The 18552-nt window shown below is 48.7% G+C and overlaps 2 protein-coding genes across 2 annotated transcripts; one reads left to right on the top strand and one right to left on the bottom strand.

The window, feature by feature from the left end:
* Window positions 1–5036: 5036 nt before the first annotated feature.
* On the bottom strand, window positions 5037–13403 carry LOC141917265 (uncharacterized). Its single transcript, XM_074810369.1, has 4 exons — window positions 13292–13403; window positions 13083–13194; window positions 10243–11017; window positions 5037–5156 (listed from the first exon to the last, which is right to left on the bottom strand). Exons 1-4 carry the CDS (start codon window positions 13401–13403, stop codon window positions 5037–5039), a joined length of 1119 nt encoding a protein of 372 aa, XP_074666470.1.
* Window positions 13404–16350: 2947 nt separating this feature from the next.
* Window positions 16351–17310, top strand: LOC141917264 (olfactory receptor 14A16-like). The gene has a single exon (XM_074810368.1). It carries the CDS (start codon window positions 16351–16353, stop codon window positions 17308–17310), a length of 960 nt encoding a protein of 319 aa, XP_074666469.1.
* The last annotated feature ends 1242 nt before the right edge of the window (window positions 17311–18552 follow it).

Below are 18552 nucleotides of genomic sequence, written 5' to 3'. Positions count from 1 at the left end.
GATTCACAGAGGGAAGAAAAGAGACAAAATAAATTAAATGCTCTTCTATAAAGAATGAATTCTGCACTAATCCCAGTGTTTCTGGGTTATAGGAGTATCTCCAAGCAGGCTCTGCAGCACCTAGACCCACTCATTCCTCATCCTCCTCCAGCGCTGGACAGTTTGGGTGCAATTCTCCAGACTTTTCTACTCAAGGGAAACGTGTTGTCTCATCCAAGATGCTTTTGCCCACCCTGCCTGTCCACCAGCTCCTGCTCCACAAATTCTCCCACCAGCGCAGGGTCACATTTCCCAGTCCCATGTCGGGGCTTCAGGTCCCCCCGTGTATCTCAGAAGCAATGGACACCATTTTGTGGGCATCTGCATCAACCCCTTGTGCTGGGTTTGTGTGTGTGGTGGGGTTTTGGTCAGGGGGAGGGGGGGGAGGTTACTTGATGGTCCCTGTGAGAAGCTTCTCAAAGCTCTCCCAGCTCCAAGTTGGACCCTCGGTGAAGGCCGAGCCAATTAGCGATGGTGGTAGTGCCTCTGTAGGCTGCACAACTGTTTCTCATTGCACATTACACACTTCACAACAGTTTCCCTCACACATTGTAGAGCTCACAACTGTTTCTCATCACACCCAAAGGCACGTAGTACATATTATTTTCCTTACAAGTGTTTCTCATCAAACCCAAGGACAGATTAGCCACATCAGCTCACTCAGTCTGTTCTTCAAACCATCAATGATAATTAGAAAGAAACTTCTATTCAGGAGCTACAGTCCTTGAAGAAGAGAAACATCTTGGTACAGGGAAGCTCTTTAAAATAGTTGAACGTAAATTAGTTTAATTGGAGATTGTAGTGTCCTTTGGAAGAACTATCTTAATAGTAAAAATCCCACTCGGTGCTTCGCAGACCCCTGCCCAAATAAAACCCTCAGCCCTTGGAGCGTGCACAGAAAATTAAAAACTCAGTGTAAACTTTAAATTGAAGTGAGCATGTTACTGACCAATGAGGGGTAGAAGTGATAAGTAACTAATCAATAATCACTGTAGTAATTACATAATCATGTAGTTTGAAGTGTATAAATATTTTGAAGTTCTTTCTTGTGGGGAAGAAGGGAGTGGAGGTGTTTTTAAGATACTGTAACACTTCACATTGATGTTAAATGTCGTTATCACTAGAATTTTGAATTAAAGTGACTTTTTTCTTCCCCTAACATTCCCATCTTTTTACCTGTGACCATAATGGGTGAGTGACCCCTCCCTCTCCTTATCTTCATTCCTGAGCCTTTTTTTGATTCATTTTTCTCCTTCCCAGTGCTGGCGGGGAAGGGGGAAGTAAGCGGCTGCGTGAGGCTCAATTTTTCCCTGGGCTCAAACCACAAAACCCCTGAATAAACATTTTGGCCAAATGTTGAAATATCTGCAGAAAAGCAAATGTGTAACCAGTGTGTAAGAAAATTTCATTTTCACTTTCACTCTGGTCTGTAAAATGTAAATTTTTTCAGAGGCTGTAGACATGGACAAAGAAGCTGATGACACTTTTTCACCCCCCTCCCCCATAGATATACAAATTTATAAATCTCGTTCATTTTGAGCAGTAACATTTGATTTTGCTCAAGTAGCCTCTGATTTGAGTCCTTTGGCTGTTTTTCCTGCCTTGAGGAAAAATTAAGGAGAATTGGTAAAATATGAGGCAAAAAGGATGTGAAATATCTCAGTTTTATCTGCAACTCCTTTAATAAACCCAGCTGGGACCACCCATTATCTTTATTTTCTATTTATTCCCAAAATAGTAAAATCTGATGATACTGCCCTTGAATTCCCTTTCAACTGGGTTTCCAAGATGGCCGTGCTGGGAGGCCAGGGCTACAGGCATGGACTCCAGTTTGTACTGGGAGGCACTGGGGGATCCAGTTGTACTGGGAGAGGGCCCAGTCTGTACTGGAAGGGACCAGGAGATCTGGTTGGTACTGGGAAGAGGCCTGGTCTGTACTGGGGAGGGGGGCAGATGATCCAGTTTGTACTGGGAGTGGCCAAGTCTGGACTGGGACAAGATCCAGGGATTCTGTTAGGACTGAGAAGGGTCCCAGTCTGTACTGGGAAGGTATCAGGGTGGACTGGGACCCACCATAGTCTGGACTGGGAGGACATGTGGGCATCCAGTTTGGACTGGGAAGGGGCTCGATGTGTCCTGGCAGGGGTGAAAGGGACCAGTGTGTACTGGGACAGATCCCAGGTGCTACTGGGGGTGGTGTCAGGGGTTTCAGTTTGTACTGGGATGAGGCCCAGTCTTACCTGTGGGGGGATAAAGGTAACCGGTTTGGTCTGGGACTGTGCCCAGGCTATACTGGGAGGGGGTCAGGGCATCCAGTTTGGACTGGTATTCACCACATTCTGGACTTGGAGGGGATGAGAGGTTCCACTTTGTACTGGGAATGGGCTCAGTCTCTACTGGGAGGGGCCAGGAGAACCAGTTTGTACTAAAAAAAGGTCCCAGTCAATACTGGGACAAGGCCCATTCTGCACTGGGAGACAATCAAGGGTCCAGTTTGTACTGGGAGAGGGCCAGGGAATCCAGTTCTGACCAGGAAGTGTCCTAGTCTGTAGTGGGACTGGTCCAAGGAAAGCAGTTTGTACTGGGACAGGGCAGAGTCTGTACCTGTAGGTGTTAAATGGATCCAGTTTGTCCTGGGGCAGGGCCCACTCTGTATTGGGAGGGGTTAAAGGGATCCAGTTTGTACTAGGACCTGGCCCAGTCTGTACTGGGACAGGATAAGAAGTTCCACTTTGTACTGGGGCAGTACCCAGTCTGTACTGGGAAGGTATCAGCATGGACTGGGACCCACCATATTCTAGACTGGGAGGAGATCAAGACATTCAGTTTGTCCCGGGGCAGGGCCCACTCTGTACTGGCAGGGGGTCAAAGGGACCCAGTTTGTACTGGGAAAGCACAACCACTGTCAGTGGAGAAAGGAGAAACGAGGTTTGGGCTGTTTGTATGCTGGGCTGTGGGACTGGAAAACTTAGGCCTCTATAGACACGCATCCAGTAGTGATCTCTCCAGGAGCTGATCTTAGACTCTCCACCTGTCCAGGAGCTGGCCCTGGGATCTCCTCATCCCTCCAGTACCCCCCGACACAGACAAACACACACAGACAAACACAAGTACACACACACATCAATGACTATCTCCAGCACAGTCACAGAACCACTGAGGCTGGAAGGCAGCCAGCTCCTAACTTCTCTGTGCTGCCTCTTCATGCTTGATTTTTCTCAGGACCTACATTCTCATCCAAACCAGCTGCTTGCCATGTTGCTTGACTTCATGCATGTATGGATGACTCTTCTGCAGTTTGAAGAGGAGACCCTTTACCATCAAACCGCTCTTCCCTCTTCTCTTCAGTGTCATATCCCATGGGATTCTTCCAAGCAGGTTCCTCAGAAGGCCAGAGCCTGCTCTCCTGAATTCCTGCTCTTTGTCTTCTTCCCTCCTCACAGGAGCCTCAACTCTACCTTCTCACCCCTGACTGTTACATCCCTGACCAGCTCTTCCTTGTTTCTAAGTATGATTTCCTGCAGGACAACTCCCTTCGCTCCCTCCTCAGTCACCCTTGTCAGGAAGATGTTGTCAATTAACTCCAAACCCCTCCTGGATGGCTTTCACTTTGCTATATTGCCCTTTCAGCAAATACTGGATCGTTTAGGTCTCCCATGAGGAGTTCCAGTTGAATGAAGTTTCTTCATCTACTTCCTCTTCCTCATCAGGGGGTGCACAGCAGACACTCACCCATCACAATGTTGTTGCCATAAAGCTGGTATGAGAAAACCCTCTAAGACTCAATGTGAGTTTCAGAAAGCAGGCACTCTTTATTTTGGCGCCGGATGCACAGGGGAGAGCTTCTCCTGAAGTGTGTGCACCGATCATCTCCAAAATAAAACTTGTATAATAGCCAGTCATCCATACTAAACATTATTCTGATAAATTATTAACATATTCATCACTTTCCCTTGAGCTCATAAATATATGTAAATGTCCTTCTCGTATGTGCACTTAAGTTCTTAGGTGTCTTCAGGGGTCCTCTTGTGGTCTCTGATAGTCTTCATCACAGTGTTCGCTGGTTGACCCTTATCCTTGCACATGCTCTATTTCTACTTGGCTAATTCCAATCTTCTTGCTTAACTGGTACCAGTTCTGTCCAGAACAATTCTTTCTTCTTGCAGGTCACCTTAGCCAGCACCTGTCATTAAGATTTATTTTTCTCTTCTTAACCACTGAGTTAATCTCTTACAAGTATTTCATGATTTAAATTTCCCACTAACCACTACATATAGAAGATTGTTAAACTACAATTTTTACTTTTAAAATTTTTTATAAAGACCCCTTATTTCACTGTATTGATCAGTCTGATTTGATTATATATATAACTATCAATACCTCTCTTCATTACTATCATTAATCACTTTTATTCATTTGATTTCTTGATCCTTAAATCAAGATGATAAAGGTAAGGGGATTTCAAGCAGATTGTTCATGCATAACAAGTTTCCTTAGTTATGTTAAGACCTAACCAAATATTGTAACCAACAAATTTGGTTCCTAAAGCTCATCTAGTTTCTACGATTGAGTCACATCACACAACCTTCAAACATTCTATGTCTACTACATTTAAATCTAGTGCTCTTTATAACAGTGTTTCCCATGACCCTTCGTGTCTCAGCTGACTTGTCATGAATCCTCCAGGCAGAGCTCCACATGTTCCTACTGCTCTCTTCCAAAAAAGGCAACTTCCCCTCCAGTTCCAGCCCCATGGCCTTATTAGTACCAGGCCCCCAGGACCCCACAGTTTCTCCAGGAGAGGGATCTGTAGTGCCCTGCAACTCCTCATGCTGTTCTCTTGAGAGAGACAGCCTGATTGGTGTCTCACATGCAAATGAGGCTTCAGTCTGTGGGGACCTTGAGGAACTCTGGGATGTTTCAAATGGAAGTCACTTGAAGATTTACAGGGAGAAGTGACCAGGCCTGCATGGGTGGGGGGTGAATAGCCTCATACATCAGGACAGGCTGGGACCTGACCGGCTGAGCAGCGACTCTGAGGAGATGGGCCTGGGCACTACAAGGGATGCCCTACGAACCAGGAAAGGATGGACACTATTAGAGAACCATCGAATCATCTAGGTTGGAAAGGACCTTGAAGATTATCCAGTCCAACCAGTAGCCTAACATTGACAGTTCCCAACTACACCATATCCCTCAGCAATATGTCAACCCAACTCTTAAACACCTCCAGGGATGGGGACTCCACCACCTCCCTGGGCAGCCCATTCCAACGCCCAACAAACCCTTCTGGAAAGAAATGCCTCCTAATATCTAGTCTAAACCTTCCCTGGCGCAACTTGAGGCCATTACGTCTTGTCCTATCGCTTACTACTTGGTTAAAGAGACTCATCCCCAGGTCTCTGCAACCTCCTTTCAGGCAGCTGTAGAGGGTGATGAGGTCTCCCCTCAGCCTCCTCTTCCCCACACTAAACAACCCCAGTTCCCTCAGCCGCTCCTTGTACGACATATGCTCCAGACCCTTCACCAGCTATGTTGCACTTCTTTGGACACGCTCAAGTAATCCAATGTCCTTTTTGTAGTGAGGGGCCCAAAACTGAACACAGTAATCAAGGTGCGGCCTCACCAGTGCCAAGTACAGGGGCAAGACCACTTCCCTGTCCCTGCTGGCCACGCCATTTCTGACACAAGCCAGGATGCCATTGGCCTTCTTGGCCACCTGGGCACACTGCTGGCTCATGTTCAGCTGGCTGTCAATCAACCCCCCAGGTCCCTCTCTGACTGGCAGCTCTCCAGCCACTCCTCCCCAAGCCTTTAGTGCTGCTGGGGGGTTGTTGTTGTCCAAAGTGCAGCACCCGGCATTTGGCCTTATTGAAACTCTTCCAGTTGGCCTTAGCCCATCATTCCAGCCTGTCCAGGTGTCTCTGCAGAGCCTCCCTACCCTCGAGCAGATCAACACTCCCACCCAACTTGGTGTCATCTGCAAACTGACTGAGGGTGCACTCGATCCCCTTGTTTAGATCATCAATAAAGATGTTAAACAGGAGTGGCCCCAAAACCGAGCCCTGGGTGACCCCAATCGTGACCTGCCGCCAACTGGATTTAACTCCATTCACCACAACTCTTTGGGCCTGGCCATCCAGCCAGTTTTTTACCCAGCAAAGCATGTGCCCATCCAAGCCGCAAGCAGTCAGTTTCGCCAGGAGAATGCTGTTGGAAACGATGTCAAAGGCCTTAATGAAGTCAAGCTAAACAACATCCACAGCCTTTCCCTCATCCAATAAGCAGGTCGCCCTGTCGTAGAAGGAGATCAGGTTTGTCAGGCAGTACCTGCCTTTCATAAACCCATGCTGACTAGGCCTGATCCCCTGGTTGTCCATTATATGACTTTTAATGGCACTCGAGATGACCTGCTCCATGACCTTCCCTGGCACCGAGGTCAGACTGACAGCTCTATAGTTTCCTGGATCTTCCTTTCTGCCTCTCTTGTAGATGGGTGTCACATTTGCCACCCTCCAGTCCAATGGGACCTCCCCAGTTAGCCATGATTTCCAGAAAATCATGGAAAGCGGCCTGGCGAACACATCTGCCAACTGTTTCAGCACCCTTGGGTGTAACCCATCCAGTCCCACAGACTTGTGTGCAACGAGGGCAGCTGATACAGGGCTTCATTTGGAGGAGCATGAGCCACCCAGACACCCTGATTTGCCATCTCCCTCTGTCACGTCCCGCTCAGACGAGGGGGACAAGTGACTCAGATTCGCAAATCCCCAATGGAGCGGACAACAAGTCTCCAAGTCTAAACATTTATTAACTACTCACAATGTACTAATTGAACACACGATAGTTGGCTAAGTATATAGCAAGTTGTGGCGAGCAATATAATATGCCTTGCATTGCTTAACAGGAAAGGGAAAAGAGGGAGATAGAGGGAATGGGGAAATACAGATCACCGGTCTGGGTTTCTGCGCAGCTCCTGCCGACGAGGGTTCCGGGAGGCACGGGAGACATCCGTCTTTTTCGCTGGCATCCGTCTTCTTCGCTTCACTGCACTTTCTCTCCTCGGGGCCGCGCCACCCCCCCCACCCCCCTTCTTGATTTATACCCGCTTTCCTTGGGTCCATCCCCTAGGTCGACCCACATACCTACGTATCCCATGTACGGGGAGGGGTGAGGTGTTTCATGGGATGATGTAATTAGCATGATCATGTTAGCCCTCGTTAGCATATTGAGGGGTGTTAACTTTAATATGCATTTCGTGGATAATGAAGCAAAGGTCATTCACCGGACAGATGGCCCTTGAAGTTTTGGCCAGGTGCACGAGAGCAGAGCCGTCCTGTCTTCACAGGGCTCCCTCCTCCAGTCCCATCTTGTGTTATTCGGGCAGCCTTATCAGCTTCGACCTCCACAGAATGCACCCTGTGACTCATAGTTTTGTCTTGCGAGTGTTTGAGGCATTTCTTCGATCAGCCTCAACTTTTGCTTTCTCAGGCTGTTTTTCTTAGTTTCTCACAGGCCTGGTTTCTCGTCTCTCACATCCCACCCCGTGACTCAAACACTCCAAGTTCTTCTTTGACCATTGTGATCCCAAAAAAAGTATAGGGAAAAGGAAGACAGAAGGTGAGAGAGCATATAGCTAATTGCTGCAAGGCATACTATTAAAAGCAAAAATTTGCATAATATCACAATACTAATATTTACAAGCCATCCTCCCCACCCCGTGAGTCCTGAGGATCCCAGTGATGTGACCCATGACCCAGGGTTCCATCCATCAAACTAGTCCATCAGTCAATAAAAAGGTTCTCACTTCCCGTTGTTGATCATCTTCATCATGGCACGGTCTCCTCTATAGAGGTGGTGGCATTGTGGATGATGATATAGCATTCTCCCTCAGTTAGATTCAGCACACTGCACAGTCCATGTTCCTTCAGCAATGCTAGCCAGATTCTGCAACGTCATCTTAGATGCTTGTTGGGTCTGCACCTTTAATTCCTTAAAGGCATATCTTGTTAGTACATATAATTGCTAAGTTAAATTTTCTAAAACTATTTGAGGTTACACAATGACATTATCAGGTCTATAGGGATTTAAATGGGAATACAATTTAACATTCAGGAACAATTCATTAATGCTTAATTTGTGGGATCAGACCCCTTCAACTAGTCTTTGATGACTGCATCTTGCTGTTGATGGATGTGGTGTTGTAAGGACCACATACAGTTATATGAGCTGGCACTGTGATCTGTTTGGTATTTGCAAGCACCAGTTTGCAGTCACAGGTGGCTCACAGGCTTCCTTTATTTTGGAGGTGATTCCCAATAAGGTAACTTAAGGCACAACTCCAGGTTAACCTTCTAATAAGTGAACTCATTAAATGTACCTGTAAAATTTCCTGGATCGTTGATTGTAATTGATTGGCAATGATTTATTCCACACTCAGCAGGTATGATTCCACAAATTATATAATAATGTAAGCAGATTACAAATAATAACTAGCCAATAATGCCTACAACCATTGAAAGTGCTAAAAGTAACATAGGTCTCCTGTTGTCCAGGATCAATGCTCTGTAAAACACATATATACATGACAAAACAATGATGGTTAGAAAGAAGGGACAATCCACCTGGTATTGATGCGGTATTCTTTCCCATGGGCATCAGTAGCCACCCATGAACAAATATTGATGGGAGTTTTTAGGGTTAGGGGTACTTGCCCCACGGTGGGCAAGTCTACTAGAACAGGTTGTCCAGGATAATGGAGCGGGTTTGCAGGGTCTTTAGTCTCTTTTTTCCTGGCGAGTATGGACAGAGGCTTAGGACAGAACGCGGTAAGTCGTGGGCACCCATTAATTCCCCACCGGCTGTTTATCTTCATTACTGCGTCTGACACCCGTTGTGGCCATCCTGGTTCGAGGGGTTTTAGGGCCTGCTTTAACAGTCCATTGGTGCGTTCCACAATTCCATTTGCTTGGGGATAGTATGGAGTATGGAAAATCCACTGAATTCCTTCATCTTGAGCCCACTCCTGAACCACCCCAGCAGTAAAGTGATTACCGTTGTCTGATTGGATCGATTTGGGCTTAGGCAAGTAGCTAAACCAACGTTTTAACCCCTTCACCGTATTTTCTGGGACCATAAAGAACATATCTTTCACATCAATAGTTGCTAAGATCTGGTGGGCTTGTTCCTGTATGGTTGCAATCAGTTCAGCTATGTTAGGCACTGCAGCTGTTAGAGGATCTGTATTGGCATTTAATCGCCGATAGTTAATTGTCAGACGCCACTTTCCGTTAGGTTTATGGACTGGCCACACTGGGGAATTATAGGGTGAGTGAGTTGGAACGATTATCCCTTGCTCCTGCAGCTCTGCTATTACCGGAGTGATCCCCTCCCTTGCACCTAACGGTAAGGCGTAAGGTTTCACATTAACAGTTTTAGAAGGAGGAAGCGCAGGCGCTTGCTGTAGAAGTCTTATAGAGGCAGTTGGGGACCCAAATTTCCATTCCCTTCCTTTTGAATCCACCCAGGCTTGTCCCTTCAATAGGTCAAGTCCCAGGATATTTGTGGGGAAATTTCCCAGGATCATCATAGCCTCTGTTGCAGTTTCATTCCCAGGTAACCAGCATTTCACCCGAGCAGTCGGCTGTGGCTTAGAGTCCCCGAAAACATCTGTAACCCAGATCTGCTTTTTGTCAGCAATTATGCCATTCCGCTTGGCAACCTCAGTTTGGAGTGCTGAAATCTGAGCACCCGTATCTACTAGAAACGTAACTGGAGTTTTAAAGGGACCGAGCGGAAAGGTAATCAACAAGTCTCCTTTAGTATTCTCTGTGAGCCTCCTTAAGTGGACCCACCCGCCATCCCCCGGCTCACTTACTGGGGATGGCGCATCCAGTTTCCCGACCCTAAATCAATCAAGTCTTCTTCAGGGGCAGTTGGTGTTTGAGAAGCAATTACCACCATCTCGTTAGTTTCCAGCTCTGTCCCTCCCTTTGCTCGAAAGGTTCGCTCGGTTGGGGGGGGCAGCTTTCTTTTGTCTTTCCAGGCTCGAATGAGCTTTTCTAAAACTGTAGTACGCATACCATCCATTAACTCTCGGGGAATCCCCTGTCCAATTCCCTCAGTCCACAAAAGGTTTCTCTTTGCTCTTAAAACTTGCGGAGGGGAAGGAGGCGGATTTTCCTGCTGTTCCACTCTGCGTACCGAGGGCTTAGGTTTACCCGTTCCCCTGGTAAGGCCCATTCTCCGGCCATAATTTATTAAGTCCTGAGCTATCTCTCCCCAGGTCATGGCTTCTCCCCCCGCCCTTCTCCCCCCTCGCGGGGCTAATGCATTCCGCAAACGATCTTGTAATTGTACTGCATGTGATTTCAAAGAGTCCGGCAAACCCCGAATCAGGGGAGTCATTTGATCAGGGTTAGCAATTAATAGCATTGGGGAAGGCTGCTGCGGAACCAAACGCCTGTCATACATTAATTGGAGACAAGCAGCCTTCTGCAGACTTTCAGTCAAATGATTTACGGTTGGGGTCTCAATACATACTGGATCCCCCCTTTCCAAGGGGTCCAGACCCCCAGCCCAATAAGCAGCTCGTTGAGTTAACGACCACGGCTCTCTCTGGTCATCAGTAACTAAGAAAACCCCTGGCCCCCAGTATCCCTGGGCCTCATCTTCTGATAACAAAATTCGGTCGCCACCAGTCAAAGACACCCTCCACACGTATTCAGTCTCAGTTTCCTGAGCTTGTCTGGTATATTTCTCCTGAATTTTTGCAAGCTCAGTCGCTGGATATGGTGTAGTTCGAATGGTGACCTGTGGAGCTCTTCCACCCTGACCCTCGGTGGTCTCCGTTTTAATTAATGGTCTTAAATTTGCCCCCTCATTTTCGGGGTAAAAAATTTCTCGGCTTATCTCTAAATCCTTTGTTGGATACAAGGGTCTGGCTGCTGCTTTTGCCAAACTCGTAACTCCCTGTTCACTATCCGGAACAGAGCCGAGATCTGTCCGGTTGCAGGTTTCTTGTTCATTCCTCTCTTTTTCAGACCGTGAGATTTTTTCTCGGTCCAAGGCATCTAACAGAGCCATGTGAAATCGCTGAGAGGTGTTACGCTCATCAGCTAATTGGCTTTTCAGAACTTCAGTTTGCTCTTGCCAGAGTTTAGCTTTTTGTTCAGTAATTTTACGTTCCTCAACCAATTGATCCTGGAGAGCTTTTACCAGATCTTGTAAGGATTTGATCATTTCCCTTTCTAATTGTTTCTTAACATGTTTATCTTTTTGGGCTGCAGTCAGTGCTGCCCCTAATACAGCGCACACTACAGCTTTTCCTTTGCCTGGTCGCGACCCTTGCAGCCCCGCAAGTGCACTGATATAGCTTGCCACTGCTTCTGGATTATGCCAATTATCGTGGGCCCAAACCTCTACTAAATGAGGAGGACAAGCCTTATACTCCTTCAATTTCTCAAAAATAGGGGAGCAGTCAAGCACCGACATTTCCTGGCCAGTCATGGCTTGCCACTGCTCGAACCTCTCCTGGCTTAGAGCTGAGAGGTCACTTCCCGATTCTCCCTGTCCTTATCGGATAGAGAATCGGTATCCCTCCGACCCTTTCCCAGCGTATAGCTGAGGGGCCAATTCCCAGTTCTCCCTGTCCGAGTTGGTCGGATAGAGAACCAGTATCTCATAAGACTTTCCGACACCGAAGGGGATCCTGCCGACTACGCCAATTTTAATGTCACGTCCCGCTCAGACGAGGGGGACAAGTGACTCAGATTCGCAAATCCCCAATGGAGCGGACAACAAGTCTCCAAGTCTAAACATTTATTAACTACTCACAATGTACTAATTGAACACACGATAGTTGGCTAAGTATATAGCAAGTTGTGGCGAGCAATATAATATGCCTTGCATTGCTTAACAGGAAAGGGAAAAGAGGGAGATAGAGGGAATGGGGAAATACAGATCACCGGTCTGGGTTTCTGCGCAGCTCCTGCCGACGAGGGTTCCGGGAGGCACGGGAGACATCCGTCTTTTTCGCTGGCATCCGTCTTCTTCGCTTCACTGCACTTTCTCTCCTCGGGGCCGCGCCACCCCCCCCACCCCCCTTCTTGATTTATACCCGCTTTCCTTGGGTCCATCCCCTAGGTCGACCCACATACCTACGTATCCCATGTACGGGGAGGGGTGAGGTGTTTCATGGGATGATGTAATTAGCATGATCATGTTAGCCCTCGTTAGCATATTGAGGGGTGTTAACTTTAATATGCATTTCGTGGATAATGAAGCAAAGGTCATTCACCGGACAGATGGCCCTTGAAGTTTTGGCCAGGTGCACCAGAGCAGAGCCGTCCTGTCTTCACAGGGCTCCCTCCTCCAGTCCCATCTTGTGTTATTCGGGCAGCCTTATCAGCTTCGACCTCCACAGAATGCACCCTGTGACTCATAGTTTTGTCTTGCGAGTGTTTGAGGCATTTCTTCGATCAGCCTCAACTTTTGCTTTCTCAGGCTGTTTTTCTTAGTTTCTCACAGGCCTGGTTTCTCGTCTCTCACACCCTCCACTCAGCACTGATGCAGCCCCACACACATGGGTGTGTCCCAGGGTGCGGCTCCCCATTTTGGAGAAGTAGGGAGGAACTGGAGAGCATTGAGTGAAGGTCTGCCAAGGTGGGGTTTGGGACCTAGTGCCCATAAGCTGTGTGGGGTGGCTGAGGGACCTGGAGTTCTTTGGCCCACTGATGTGGAGGCTCAGGTTGTATAGGAGTTGCCTGCGAGTGCTTGAAGGGTTATTTCAGAGATGATGGAGGTTTTCTTTGTACTAAGATCCATGATGAGAAAGAATTTATGCCACAAAGTGCAGTTGGGGAGGCCCACATTGGACAAAAGGGAAAAAAATTCCCTCCAAGGGCAGTGCTGTAGTGAAATTCATCAACCAAAGGGTGTCTGGATCAGATCAAGTCTTCTTTTAAATGGAGAAATAGAGAGGATGGCAAGTATCAGTAAAGGAAGGAAGATGCTCAGGTGAGGGCAAGGTGAGACAGTATCACCATAGGACAACATGTGGTGGAGATGACAGAGGGTCGTGGAAAAGATGAAGACCCCCAACAAAGTCAGCCTCTTCCTGACTTTGGCTGTGGCTGGTGTTTCTGCCACTGATGCCTATGAGGAGGCACAGTCCCCTGCAGCACTGGGGCCTCATTGCCCCCTTGTCCCTACTCAGGAGCCTGGCAGGTGCACATCTCCATCGCCCACTGACCCAGGAAGAACCCTGAGGAATGTGTGAGGGACAGGATCTCCCTTTCCAGGGGCTGGGGGTCACGGCTTGGCCCTTTGCTTAATGGGGCCAGGGTTTGGCCCTTTGGATTCATGAAACACATGTAAGTTTCGTCAGCATCAGAGCCACCTTTCCTTTGCTTTTCCCTATCTGCCATCACTGCCTCCACATTTCTGCTCTAACTGGAGCCTGGGGAGGCTTTGTCAACAGTGTCCCTCAGTGGGACCCATTACAGCCACAAGAAACTTTGGAGTTTGAATCTAACTTTGACTTCCTCAGAGGTTTCTTCATTAGCTTCTCAGTGTCTGAGGTTCATGAACTCGGCACCAAAACCACCTGAGGGGACATTAAAATGCCTTGGGGCTGGTCGTCTGCTGCAGAGCTGGGCTGCTTTCCTGGAATGCAGGGAGCTCAGGGCAAGTGGGCAGCGCTGCAGAGAGACAGCTCTGCCCAGGAGCAGCTCCTCTGCAAAACCCAGCAGGGCTGAGGGCACTGCCTGCAGGCACCGAGGGCAGAGGAGCCGGGCACAGAGAGGGGAAAGGCAGACAGGAGTGGAGGATGCTGAGAGCTCACTGGAGGAGAAATCTCCACAGCCCTTGACACAGTAAGTCTGTGGGTGCAGGGCAATGCAGCTGCAGTTGGTGGAGGGATCTGGTGAAGCCGGCACAGCCGCCAGGAATCTCCCTCCTGTCTGGAGGAGGAGGACGTGCTCCAGAGCAGGGCTTCCCTGCTGCACTGTCAGAGGGACAGGTCATGGCGGCTGCCTTCTCCCGGGGATGGCTGCAGGGGTGTGCAGCCACATGTGCAGCCAGGGGTGCCCAGGGCTGTCCTTCCGAGCAGGGTCCCTGCAGCACAGGGGTTGTGTGCTGGGGCAGGGACTCTACTGCCTGCCAGGGTCAGCACTCAGCCTGCCCGGGGAGCTCCCCACGGCGCTGTGGGGAGAAGCTGTGGGGGAAAGGAGAGACCCCTGGCAGGGCAGGGTCCTTCTGCTGTGGAGAGGGTTCTGCGTGGTTGAGGGCTCCTCACAGTTCCAGATCACCACTAGGAAACTTCCAAGGGGACGTTTCAAGAGGAAGATCTAAACAGGGTTTACTATAAAGATAATTTCCTGAGTCTGTGTATTCTGTTTCCTACTCTGAGGTCAAGAGACAGGATGGGGCATGAGGGAAGGAAAGGGGAGTAGATAAGGACATTTCACGTTTGGACAAGTCACTGAGACTCCTGAGATGTAACTTGGAGTGGTCAGTAGATCTCTTAGTAGCCTCCTAAAGTGCCTTAAGCTACTTCTTTGCGTATGGACAGCCCCAGCATCATCTTTGCTGGACTCACCAGGCTTATTCTGAGCTGTCTTTTTCCATCTGCAAACAGGAAGATGCACCCAGCCAGTGCCCTGCAAAAAGGCAGGTTTCTATATGGCCAAAGTGAGTGCACAGAGGTTAGGATGGGGTCTATGAGTGATGACAGGGAAAAGACATGGGAGAGGGAAACACATCCCGGGAGGAAAGTCTCCAGACAGCAGGGATATGATCAGGGAATGAGAGGAAACAAAACCCAGAAATGTGGGAGGGAGAATCCAGAATTCTCCATATCATCCCCTCCAGTGCAGATCCCTTCCTCTGAGAAAACCCCTTTGCCTCCTTCTCTCCCACCCAGCATATCCCCTGACCTCACTCCAGTGGAGTCCAAGACATGAACCTCCTCCTCTGCAGCCCGAGCTGCAGCAGAGCCATGGTGCAGTTCTCCAGCCCTGTGCCCAGTTACTTCTGCAGAGCACAGGGGCTGGGAGCAACCGCCCAGCAATGTTGGTGTCTGGGAGGTGGCGAACACAGCTGGGGAAGGGTAAGGCTGTCCTGAGGCTGCCCCCGCCCTGGCCTCTCTCAGACAGACCCTCACTGCATTTAGATTGTTTCTCTACTTGTCTGTGTTATTGCTGTTGTTATTTTGTTCTTGCTGTCAGGCTCTCTGGGGATGGGAGTTTCAGCTGCAGAGTCACACACTGATCTTGTGGGCCCTTTCACGCAGCTGTGACCGTGGCAACAAGTGTCCCAGCTTTCCTCTCACCTGTGGAGATCTGGTCAATACAATCTCTGGGGCTGGGCTATGAACTAACTCTTACTTGCAGAGGCACCACCATTAGGACACTTGGCTATCCCCTTGAGGTGTCCTTCCAAGCTGTGAGCTGCCCTCAAGGATGCAAACCTATCTCAGAGCACCTCTGGTTTATCTTAAAGCCCCATAGAGAAACGCAGAGATACTGCAACTGAGGAAATGCTCTTGGGTTGGTGAAATGAGCCGTGTGTGTGTCCTGGGCTAGAAGTGGGATGCTGAGACCTTGAGAAAGAGTGAGACATTGAGTGATCTGCAGTGGATCCCTCTGCTCTTAGCAGTGTCTGGTGTCTTTTCAGAGATACATGGGAGGGCGATTGCCCTCCACCTCAGGAAGGTACAAGCACAAGGCAGCTGGGAACAGGCTCAACCAGCTCCCTTCACTCTTCACTAAGCCACAGGGAAACCTGTTGCTTCTCCAGTCTCACAGCTATTGTCTCTGAGTGCAGCAGAAATTCTCATGATTTCTGGTTTCAGAGAACACTCAAATGGCATGATGGGGGAGGTCAGAAAAAAAAAGATTGACTATAATTACTTTCTGCCACACATATTCCTTAGAACTAGGAGTGTGGATTCTGACAAACACTTCTAAATGAGGAGTGATTTCATATCACTAATTCTAAATATCAAACCTAGTCCCTCCTCCCCCTGCCACTTTCCCATGTACCCACTGATGTTGGGCAGGGCTGACTTCTCCAGAACCCATGGGCAGAGGCCCTGCCCATCAGAGCATGAAATCACAGCATTAGCTGCAGAAAATGAAGCTCAAGTCAGGAGTCTGAATGAAAGGTTCCCCCAGAGGCAAAAAGAAGAGTTGTGTGTGGAGTAGCGGGAGGGTCTATGAAGAAATGGCACAGGTTTTGCTCAGAGAACTCTCTTCACACTTACCTCTGCCTTTTCGTCCTGTAACAGTCCGCCAGATCCAGAGGCAGCAAATGCCCAACAGCAGCTCCATCACTGAGTTCCTCCTCCTGGCATTCGCAGACAGACGGGAGCTGCAGCTCTTGCACTTCTGGCTCTTCCTGGGCATCTACCTGGCTGCCCTCCTGGGCAATGGCCTCATCATCACCGTCATCGCCTGTGACCACCACCTGCACACCCCCATGTACTTCTTCCTCCTCAACCTCTCCGTCCTTGACCTGGGCTCCATCTCCACCACTCTCCCCAAAGCCATGGCCAATTCCCTCTGGGACAACAGGGACATCTCATACATGGGATGTGCTGCCCAGGTCTTTTTCTTTCTCTTCTTGATTGGAGCAGAATATTATTTTCTCACCATCATGTCCTACGACCGCTACATTGCCATCTGCAAACCCCTGCAACATGGGAATCTCCTGGGCAGCAGAGCTTGTGTCCACATGGCAGCAGCTGCCTGGGCCACTGGTTTTCTCTGGGCTGTTCTGCACACGGCCAACACATTTTCACTACCCCTCTGCCAAGGCAATGCTCTGCACCAGTTCTTCTGTGAAATCCCCCACATCCTCAAGCTCTCCTGCTCAGACTCCCACCTCAGGGAAGTTGGGCTTCTTCTTGTTAGTGCCTGTTTAGCTTTTGGATGTTTTGTTTTCATTGTGGTGTCCTATGTGCAGATCTTCAGGGCCGTGCTGAGGATCCCATATGAGCAGGGACGGCACAAAGCCTTTTCCACGTGCCTCCCTCACCTGGCCGTGGTCTCTCTGTTTGTCAGCACTATAATGTTTGCCCACCTGAAGCCCCCCTCCATCTCCTCCCCATCCCTGGACCTGGTGGTGTCATTTCTGTACTCAGTGGTGCCTCCAGCAGTGAACCCCCTCATCTACAGCATGAGGAACCAGGAGATCAAGGATGCCTTATGGAAACTTATTTCATGGCTGTTTCTCCGTAATGACAATCTTCCCATCATTCTTTGCATATAATTTTCAGAACATTCCATTTCAAGACTATAGTAGTAGTAGTAGTAGTAGTAGTAATTGTTGTTATTATTATGTCATCATGAACTTTTTCTTTATCATTATCATTATTGTCAATGTCATTATAGTTTTGGGGTAATCTGTGGTGGTTATGTTTCTACCTAAAAGTTTAGATTCAACTCAGTAGTTGTGAGAAATTTTCCTCCTCAGACCCTCGTTCTTCCTTTATACACGTTCCTCTAACTCTTGGTTCATTCTGACTCCTCTGGAATAATGCAGTATCTCCCCAGTGCAGTGCCTGAGATGTGGGTTTCTTTCCCAAAGCCAATGCCAAGAACCGCATGAGCAGCTGCTCCCCACAAGGTCCTCTTTCTCCATGGATCCTGTAGAAAAGAAGACAATAATGTCACATTGACCTATTTGGCACAAAGGGTTAGATTTAAGACTAACTTGGTTTCTAGTGGGAGTGTAGACTGTGAATTGACCATTTACCATGAGGTGAGTCTACCTCAGGTGGATACATGAGGTCCATATTCAGAGCTGTCCCACACATGACATGTAGTTGATGTCCTTAAGGAGGGGAGTCTGGAACTGCCTGGAGAGCCCAGGGGATCTGCAGGACTGTGTGTTCCTGAGGTGGTCAGTGACTGGAGCCCCACAAAATGAGAAAACTGGAAAGGTCCCTGACACACCCTTGGCTGGACTCAAACAGCATTTTGTCTGGGAAGCTGTCCTAAGGAACAGCCTCATCCCACTTTCATTCCGTAGTCCATAAACTGTGAGACAAACCCTGCAGTAAAAGTGGAAGGTTTGTGGGTGAGGGTGGTAACTGAAATGTTCCGCAGTGCATCTTTTGGTCTGGCTCTCGGGATGCTCAGAACCAACTGAACTCTGAGTGCACCTGTTGGGTGATGCAGAAAGATGGAGAGGTCCAATGCGTACCACAAGGGGATTTGATTTTGGGTGAAAACACACCGTGAATTATATTGTGCTTTTGTTAATTGGGATTTTTTGTTATTGTTAATTGCTAGATGGCAGCTGGACGTGACGCAGATGGTATAGAATAAAGGGGTGGATTATGTCCTGGTTCAGCTAGGACGGGGTTAAGTTTCCCCAGCAGTGGAGATGGAGCTCTAGCCAGGTTACTCAATACCCTGCTGACGTCACGTCCGGGGCGCCCAAGCACGGGAAGTTTGGTAGAACGTGTGGTGTGTGCAGTCACTCCTCTCACTGCTGTATCCGTGCGGT

This window comes from Strix aluco, chromosome 36 (genome assembly GCF_031877795.1).
Source record: "Strix aluco isolate bStrAlu1 chromosome 36, bStrAlu1.hap1, whole genome shotgun sequence".
Taxonomy (NCBI): domain Eukaryota; kingdom Metazoa; phylum Chordata; class Aves; order Strigiformes; family Strigidae; genus Strix; species Strix aluco.
Note: the sequence above shows the minus strand (reverse complement) of the source record. Positions and strands in the feature narration are given on the sequence as shown.